The sequence below is a fragment of the Mobula birostris genome, chromosome 25 (assembly GCF_030028105.1).
Source record: "Mobula birostris isolate sMobBir1 chromosome 25, sMobBir1.hap1, whole genome shotgun sequence".
Classification (NCBI taxonomy): domain Eukaryota; kingdom Metazoa; phylum Chordata; class Chondrichthyes; order Myliobatiformes; family Myliobatidae; genus Mobula; species Mobula birostris.
In genome coordinates, this window is record NC_092394.1 from 11,067,081 (window position 1) to 11,076,797 (window position 9,717).

Sequence of the window (9,717 nt, forward strand, 5' to 3'; positions counted from 1 at the left end):
GAGGCACAGCCTCAGAATACAAGACAGTCCCTTTGGAACAGAGATGAGGAGGAATTTCTTTAGCCAGAGGTTGATGAATCTGTGCAATTCATTGTCACAGGTGGCTCTGAAGGCCAAATCATTGAGTATATTTAAAGTGGAGGGTGACAGGTCCTTGATCAGTCAGGGCGTCAAGGACTACGAGGAAAAGCCAGGAGAATGGGCTTGAGGGGGGCAATAAATCAGCCTTGATGGAATAGCAGAGCAGACTCAATGGGCCAAATTCTACTGTGTCTTATGATACACTACTGAACGTCAGATATTGTTACCTTTTGTTTAAAAAAAGAACTAACAGAAAGAGTAGAACTCATTAACACCTGCTCCCCTCCAACAGATCCACCATAGGTTAAAAGTGCTCTCTCAACCAATGGAAGCCTATTCATTGCAAGTCATCCGCAAGGGCTACATTTAAGCAAACAAAACGATACTTTGCAAGGAATGCACATTGCAGTAATTGTTTGCTATTTAATACAATTTTGCATTCTAGTGCACAACAGTTGTACAAACACGCAATACTTCAGTCAATGTCATTTAAAACCACTGTGTCAAATTTCAGAGGCTACTATTGACAGACAAACTCTCTGCTGTAACATGATCGGAAGAAACGTGCAAAGTTATGTTGCTAAGCAAACTTGTCAGTCGCTTAGTGTTTTCTAAAGAAGTTTGTAGGACAGTTTGGGGATAGAGAGGGGAGTTGGGGTCAGGTTAGGGTTTTAAGGACAGTGACAAGGGGGTGTTAGATAACAGGGGTCCGCTCTGCTGAAAGACATGGATGGGTTGAAAGGGTCATCTGGAGTCTGGGCCCCGGTTTCATATTCAAAGGCCGGCAGTGTGGGCATCACTGCTCCACACAGAGGGAGCTCAAAATCCAGTGACATGGATGGGTGACGAAGGACATCTGCAGATGCCGGACTGTCCCAGTATCGGATGACCGTGCGCGCAGAAGACATGGGGGTGCAGCCAGAGTTCAAGGCTGGAGTTCAGAGACGCATCATTGGTCTGTACCGAAGGTGAAGCCCAAAGGCCGAATGGGAGTCTGGAAATCAAAGCCAGCTGGCTGAAGCCCAGATTGGAGGTCTGTCCTGAAGTTGGGTTGGAGGAGAGTGTGTGAGCGAGAGTGAGTGTGAGTGTGATGAAGGGAAGGGGTTTGTCTCTGCTGAGCATTGTTGACGTGCTATGTTACCACTGTGTGTGGCAACACTTGTGGGCTGCCCCCGTACATCCCTAGGTGCGTTGGTTGTTAACACAAACGACACCTTTCACATGTACATGTGATCAATGAATCTGAATGTGAAAAAAGCACAAGATATTTTTCCTCGACTGTTCAATACCTTGCAAACTCGTGTGGCTGACTTGAATCAGAAGGCGGAATCTCAGATTATAGTGTTATTTTGAACTCATTTTAGTCCTGTCATCAGCTGCTGCCTGCTGGAACAAGAGCTGCCGCCTGCCTTCAAACAGTAAGACACACGCTGCCATGGCTGAGTTGAGGCTGTCTACACCTGGAGTCATGGGCACGTACAGTCGTTTCCCTCTGGTCTTCTCCACTAACATGAGCGCCTCTAGGCTGAGTCCATGCGTCTCGCCGCCAATCACAATGGCTGTGTGCTGCCCCGCCCAGGCCTGGTAGCAATTTTGAGCATCCACTTTGGGTAGCGAGAGCAGGAGTTCACTCTCATCGTCCTCGCTGTCGCTCTCCTCGTACTTGACTGCGTGCCGGGACGCGCCCCTCTGGTCACGTGTGGAGAGAGATTCGGGAAGGACAGGTGGGTTCTCAACTGGACAGTTATGGTCTGCCACATGGACACGGGTGCTGGTAGACAGGTAGTTGGGAACCACTTCCCACTCCAGGTTTGAAAGCACGGGGATGCGGAAGTGAGCACCCATTCCTGCTCGGAGCACTTTGGGTTCCCAAACATCCACACAACCTGGGAGAATGGGGAGAAAGAGAAAAGAAAAATCAGATTTTAATAATCCCCCGTGATGCTTTCCTCAATATATCATACAGGAACTTGAGTAGGAGTCTGCTTGACGATATCGGCTGCTGTAGCACGGGCGTACATTAGGAGCATTGTTTGCACAAGGCTGGGATTGGTACGATTGAGCAGGAGGATCGGAGCACCTCCTTCCTCACCTTGGCTCTAACTCCGAATAATTATTCATAACTAATCACATTTTTCTTCCTGCCAGAGGAGTGAAAAAGATTTGTATAATAGGTGTAACTCTACTGGTCGAATGTATTGGAGAACTGAGACAGAGGGCAATGGAACTTTTCAATACAGAATGTGGCTATGAACAAATTATAGAGCTGAAAAATCTGCTTTACCTCTTGTGTAATGGAACCCACAAAGATCTCTGTGCTCTTTAAAGTTAACCTGTTGTGTGTACCTGATGTTGACTGAAGGCTGATTTATACTTTTGCATAGTACCCTACACAAGTGGGCTACGCCGTTATGAGCATTTATACTTGTGCGTTGGTGTGTCTGCGTCGCTCTGCAATTCACTGTCAAAACACTAGTTGGCGGTGGAGTTTCTATGCCACCGTGTTGAGTTTCTTCGTGTTGATACTCAATGCAAAGAAACTCAAACTTCAAACAATGGCGGCTGAAATTGAAGGAGGGTGAATTTTCTGTGCTTGTCCAGCCACTGAAAGACATGGACGAGGAAATGCATTTCAAATATTTTCGGATGCCGGCAGGTAGATTTGATGATTTGGTTCATTGTCTCCAACCATTTGGGTTTTAGCTTCAGGTGGAAGTCAACAGGCTGTAGCTGCTAGCTACAAACTGGCGTCAAGCACAGGATCCTCCATAATTTTGGAGGTCTGTAAAGCTTTATGGAAAGCATTGCAGACAGAGTTCCTTCCCTGCCCTTCAGTCGCCCAATGGGAAGCTATTGAAGCGTAGGAGAAAATGTGATGCTACCAAGCGGACCAATCACAGTTGTTGCGGTCTGCGTCGCCGCGACGCGTAGTTACATTTTTGGGGAGGTGCGTGTCAGGCTATGGCGTCGATTTAACGCAGAAGTATAAATTGGCCTTGATTCAGCACTGTCGGCAGTCTGATGTCTAATCCTCTCAACTTCTCGATCTCTCTTCCTTTAAGATGTTTCTTAAACTCATCACTGAACAACCCTATGGTCATCTACATGAACATCCGCATGCATGCAGACTCTTTAATCTGCCTGATAAAGCTCCTGTGGCATCTGGGAAAGTAAAAGTAACACACAAACATGCTGGAGAAACTCAGCAGGTCAGGCGGCATCCATGGAGAGGAATAAACAGTTGATATTTCGGGCAGAGACCCTTCAAGAGTTCCTGATGAACATCTAAGGGCTCAGGGGACTATAACAGTCCTGATAATACTAACCTTTTGTCACTAATATTTTACTGCATCCAGCTGCCACAGCAGATCGCAATATTGTGCCCAAATTGCCGGGATCACGGATGTTGTCACAAATAAGGAAAAGAGGCAAGGTATGCTCCTTCTGAATTGGATACTTTATCTTGGAATATTCCGGCTTCAAAAAAATCCCTGCCAGAAACAGCAAAAGGAGGAAAGTTTTAAATCCTTACCCCACGCAGCACCGATGACCTCCAGTGGAAATTCCACACCATGCAATGGTCCGCACACTATTTCTAAGTCAAGATCTTATACTCAAGTTTGGTCTCCAGTTGATGTTAACAATTGCATGGCACTTCTGAAAGTGAGCAGAGGGTTCAGCTTGTGGCCTGGAGAACCAGCCTTCACTACATTTCCCTCTGCCGTACATCAACATGGCCATTCACTGATTCAAGGTTATCATTATACGATGTGAGCAGTCACGGACTTTCTGTGACCACGACTGCTCTTGGCAAATTTTTCTGCAGAAGAGGTTTGCCATCGCCTTTTTCTTGGGCAGTGTCTTTACAAGATGGGTGACCCCAGGTATATCAATACTCTTCAGAGATTGTCTGCCTGGTGTCAGTGGCCGCATAACCAGGACTTGTGATATGTACCAGCTGCTCCCATGGGTTCACATAGCCCTGATCAGGGGAGCTAAGCAGATGCTACACCTTGCCCAAGGGGGACCTGTAGGCCAGCGGAGAGAAGGAGTGCCTTGCACCTCCTTTGGTAGAGACCCATCTCCACCCCACCACCTGTATTCCAGGTACTCGTATAAAAACACTTCATGATCGCTCAATGCAACCTGTTAAATTAGGATGTAAACTTGTTATTTCCTCATAGTTTAAGCTTTCCCATGTTTGCTTTATTTTTATATTATCACCTTCCTATAAGCAATTGTTTAGTGAAATTTCCAGTAATTGTGGCAAAGCTGCTTCTGTATTTTTCAAGAAGCGTATTGGTTCCCCTGTCACAGGTGTCACGCCGTTTGAACCTGCCTACCTCAGAGGCCAATTGTTGTAAATGGAATGTTATCTTTTTAAACCGGGGAATTATAGACCGGTTAGCCTAACGTCGGTGGTGGGGAAACTGCTGGAGTCAGTTATCAAGGATGTGATAACAGCACACTTGGAAAGCGGTGAAATGATCGGACAAAGTCAGCATGGATTTGTGAAAGGAAAATCATGTCTGACGAATCTCATAGAATTTTTTGAGGATGTAACTAGTAGAGTGGATAGGGGAGAACCAGTGGATGTGGTATATTTGGATTTTCAGAAGGCTTTTGACAAGGTCCCACACAGGAGATTAGTGTGCAAACTTAAAGCACACGGTATTGGGGGTAAGGTATTGGTGTGGGTGGAGAGTTGGTTAGCAGACAGGAAGCAAAGAGTGGGAATAAACGGGACCTTTTCAGAATGGCAGGCGGTGACTAGTGGGGTACCGCAAGGCTCAGTGCTGGGACCCCAGTTGTTTACAATATATATTGATGACTTGGATGAGGGAATTAAATGCAGCATCTCCAAGTTTGCGGATGACACGAAGCTGGGTGGCAGTGTTAGCTGTGAGGAGGATGCTAAGAGGATGCAGGGTGACTTGGATAGGTTGGGTGAGTGGGCAAATTCATGGCAGATGCAATTTAATGTGGATAAATGTGAAGTTATCCACTTTGGTGGCAAAAATAGGAAAACAGATTATTATCTGAATGGTGGCCGATTAGGAAAAGGGGAGGTGCAACGAGACCTGGGTGTCATTATACACCAGTCATTGAAAGTGGGCATGCAGGTACAGCAGGCAGTGAAAAAGGCGAATGGTATGCTGGCATTTATAGTGAGAGGATTTGAGTACAGGAGCAGAGAGGTACTACTGCAGTTGTACAAGGCCTTGGTGAGACCACACCTGGAGTATTGTGTGCAGTTTTGGTCCCCTAATCTGAGGAAAGACATCCTTGCCATAGAGGGAGTACAGAGAAGGTTCACCAGATTGATTCCTGGGATGGCAGGACTTTCATATGAAGAAAGACTGGATGAACTGGGCTTGTACTCGTTGGAATTTAGAAGATTGAGGGGAGATCTGATTGAAACGTTTAAGATCCTAAAGGGATTGGACAGGCTAGATGCAGGAAGATTGTTCCCGATGTTGGGGAAGTCCAGAACGAGGGGTCACAGTTTGAGGATAGAGGGGAAGCCTTTTAGGACCGAGATTAGGAAAAACTTCTTCACACAGAGAGTGGTGAATCTGTGGAATTCTCTGCCACAGGAAACAGTTGAGGCCAGTTCATTGGCTATATTTAAGAGGGAGTTAGATATGGCCCTTGTGGCTACGGGGGTTAGGGGGTATGGAGGGAAGGCTGGGGCGGTGTTCTGAGTTGGATGATCAGCCATGATCATAATAAATGGCGGTGCAGGCTCGAAGGGCCGAATGGCCTACTCCTGCACCTATTTTCTATGTTTCTATGTTTAGTCTGAGCTAGTATCACAGACACATCGTGAAATTTATTGCTTTAAGGCCACAGTACAGTGCAATACATAAAATTCGCTGGGGCGGGATATTAGGAGGGAGGGGGTGGCAGGGTTGGGGGTGAGGAGGAAGAGGTTGGTGGGGTGGGGGATTGGGAGGGAGAGGTGGCAAGATTGGGGGTGAGGAGGAAGAGGTTGGTTGGGTGGGGGATTGGACGGGAGGGGGTGGAAGGGTTGGGGGTGAGGAGGAAGAGGTTGGTGGGGTGGGAGATTGGACAGGAGGGGGGTGGAAGGGTTAGGGGTGAGGAGGAAGAGGTTAGGGTTAATCAGGGTTGTCAGGGTTGCTGGGGCTGCATAGCTTGAAGGACCAGAAGGGCCTACTCGATGGTTTTCCCTAAATAAATAATCTAAAAAAAAACTGGCTCTTCATATGAGGTGAGACCTAGGTGGTGGCAGGGAGTTCAGTAGCCTCACAGCACTATTGACCCAGGTTACCGGTGCAATAATAACAATACGGTAACAGCTAAGCTACAGTGCCTCTTGGACCTGGCTTATGTTCTGACTCTCAGTTTGCAATGATTCCTCTTTTAATTCCTTTATTTTAATGATGTTTGGTACTTACCCAACGCTCCCTGAGGTGTTACAAGATCAGACCACATCTTAATCTCTTCAAACTTCACTTTGATTAACTCTGCGTGCTTCAGTTTCTCAACAGGCAATTCCTTCAGGCTGTCTAAGTTGCTGAAGAAGAGAGTCTCCAGCCTCGCTCCGGCTCTCAAGGCGTCCGTGATCAACCGCCGACCCTCAAGCAGGACTTTCCCATGCTGCTCACGGAATTTCTTGGACTTTGCAATGATCATAACTTTTCTGTAGACAACAGTAGGGTATATTAGTTTCAAACAAGAGAAACTGCGCAATATGCAATCAACAGGTTCACCATCTGCATCACTACAATAGAACCATACAACTGTTGTAGCGCAGGGTAGGGCATTTGGTCTTTCCAGAAGCTAGTAGAGTGATCCCAGGAATTCCATTCCACATGTTCTTTTCCTAGCACAGGATGTGACGGCTCAATAGCATAGCGGTTAGTGTTCCGGGTCCAATTCCTGCCACTGTTTGTATGGAGCTTGTCCATTCTCCCAGTGACCATGTTCAAGTTGAAACATGAATACAGTGTTCCTCCAGGGCCAAGGTGCAAAACACAGAGCCAACAGTCACACCACACAGCACAGGTAGCACATATAACCATAATAACAGAAAAAAAGTTACAAAAAGTGTACATTAAAAATAATATAGCCCATGTCCCTGTGTGTGGGTTCCTCCCACATTGCAAAGATGTACGGAAACAACAGGAAATCTGCAGATGCTGGAAATTCAAGCAACACACATCAAAGTTGCTGGTGAACGCAGCAGGCCAGGCAGCATCTCTAGGAAGAGGTACAGTCGACGTTTCAGGCCGAGACCCTTCAGCAACTTTGAAAGATGTACGGGCTAGGTTTACTAAGTTGTGGGCATGTTATGGCACTGGAAGCATGCCGGCACTTGCCGGCTGGCCCCATCACATCCTCAGAATGTGTTGGTCGCTGAAGCAATCAACGCAGTCTGTATGCTTCAATGTACATGTGACAGATAAAGCTGATCTTAGATCTTCAGCTCTGCAAGTGATTCCCTCTTACTTGTTTATTTGGCTGCTTTGCCGGCACCTCCAGCAGGCAGGGAATTCCATTGTATAGATTTTTGTTTACTCAATTCCCCTGGTACTTTTTGCCCAAAATTTTAAACGAGTCTCCAGAATGATCGATTAAAAGAGCTGCCCACTGCCAGCCAATCAGCAAGATTCAGCACAGCCAACATGGATCTAGCAAAAACCACGTCTGACTCAACTGCCATTTGAGGTTGTAAGCAGTAGAGCAGAGAAGGGGGAACCTTGGATTTCCAGAAGGTTTTCAATGAGGTCCCAGAGGCTGGTTCAGCATTACAGCACATGGATTGAACACAGAACAAATCCTCTGGCAACAATGGTGGTCCCATCCTTTTTTAAGATCAATCTAACCTTTCACCCCTACACTACCCTCCATGTGCCTATCGGTAAGAGTTTCTTAAATGCTGACGTCTATGCCTCTACATCACCCCTGACAGTTCTACACACTTCCCCCTTCGTTCTCAGTCCTGTAAGGTCTCAGCCCAAAACATCAACTGTTCTTTCATTTCCAAAGATGCTGCCTGACCTGCTGAGTTTCTGCAATATTTTGTGTGTGTTACTCTATGTAAAGAACTTAACTCTAACATCCCCCCCCACCAACACTTTCCTCCAATCACCTTAAAATTATGCACATTTGTATTAGCCACTTCCATCCTGGGAAAAAGCTGCAGGCTGCCCACTCTATCTAGGCACCTCTTCTCTTTTTAAATCTTTTTATTGAATTAGTACACAAAAGGTAAATCATATAAGCACTGATACACAGTTGCAATATAAATTTACAAAAGATATTCATACAAAAAAATTAGCACAGACAGTGCAGTTTAAATATAAAATAACCAAGTAATAGTATACTAATTTTCAAACATGTCAATAAGAGGAAAAAAAAAACCCCCAAAAAACTCACTGTGCAACTAAACTAAAAAGCAAAGCAAAGCAATGGGCTAACTAGGTATCAAGTAGAGTTAAACAACTTAAAACAATCATGTCCTCAAACCCGACCTCCATCAAAAACAGTTAAAAAGCAAGAAGGGAATGTAGATATGGCCAGAGAAAGAAAAAAAAAGTTACATTAAATGAAAATGTTGAATAATAGGCACCTTTTCTCGCACACCTCCATCAAGTCACCTCTCATCCTCATTCGCTCCAAAGAGAAAAGCCCTAACTCACTCAATCCATCTTCATAAGACATGCATTCAAATACCAGCAGCATCCTGGTTAATCTCCTCTGCACCTTCTCTAAAGTTTCCACATCCTTTCTATAATGAGGTGATCAGAAGGGAACACAATACTCCAAGTGCAGTCTAAGCAGGGTTCTGTAGAGCTGTAATATTACCTCACGGCTCTTGACCTCAAACCCCAACTAATGAAGACCAACATTATGAAGGGCAAAAACTTTGAGGGACCTATTGATTGAGAACTGATCATTGGACAGAAACTGAAGAGTTGAAATAATTGGACCCATATCATGTTGGTAGGGTTGGAGTGAGGAGGAAAAGAGTTGCTGGGATAGGGATTAGAAAGGAGGGGGTGGTGGAACAGGGTTTAGGAGGGATGGGGAGGAGGGAGGGGTGGTGGGTGAGGTAATGAAAGGTGGTGGCGAGAGGCAGTGGCGGGGTTGGGGTGAGGAGGAAGAGGTTAGTGGGGTGGGGAATTAGGAGTGATGGGAAGGGGGGAGATGGAAAAGGATAGCGTGGATGGGAGTGAGGAGGAAAGGATTGGTGGGGTGATGACATTAGGAGTGATGGGATGCGACAACTACCCCTGCACCCATCGTTCCCCGCTGAGGAGATGTTTGATCAGTCACCGTTCCTTACGCCAGCCGCTTGTCCCCGGGGAACGCCCTCTCGAATGACAGCTCGGGCTCTGCGTCAGGGCCGAGGGGCTGCCGCCCGGCCTGACCCCGGGGTCCAGCTCCCTCCGGGTCGCGGGGCCTCTTTACGTCTCCAACAGCTCCCTGCCCGCGGTTATCAATGATCTCAATCGGCCTCCTCCTCAGCGCCCTCACGTATCGTCTCCCCGGGCCGGGCGGCAGCGAGAACCGGACACCCGCCCAACGGCACACGGAGCCCATGAGCGCCGCCATCTTTGCGGGCGGATACACGCATGCGCCGCGAGGGGACGTCACGTGATTCTGGCT

The 9,717-nt window shown here is 46.8% G+C and overlaps 1 protein-coding gene across 4 annotated transcripts; it reads right to left on the bottom strand.

The window, feature by feature from the left end:
- Nucleotides 1-465: 465 nt before the first annotated feature.
- On the bottom strand, nt 466-9,674 carry mrm3a (mitochondrial rRNA methyltransferase 3a). Of its 4 annotated transcripts, none has more exons than XM_072243597.1 (4): nt 9,395-9,674; nt 6,501-6,745; nt 3,408-3,572; nt 466-1,967 (listed from the first exon to the last, which is right to left on the bottom strand). In XM_072243597.1, the coding sequence occupies exons 1-4, from the start codon at nt 9,661-9,663 to the stop codon at nt 1,426-1,428; spliced, it is 1,221 nt and encodes a 406-aa protein (XP_072099698.1). In that variant the 5' UTR covers nt 9,664-9,674; the 3' UTR covers nt 466-1,425. The 4 variants fall into 4 exon arrangements, with proteins under 4 accessions (XP_072099698.1, XP_072099699.1, XP_072099700.1 ...); XM_072243598.1 differs by lacking the exon at nt 9,395-9,674 and adding an exon at nt 8,678-9,301; XM_072243599.1 differs by having other exon boundaries at nt 467-1,967; nt 9,385-9,488.
- Nucleotides 9,675-9,717: the final 43 nt, after the last annotated feature.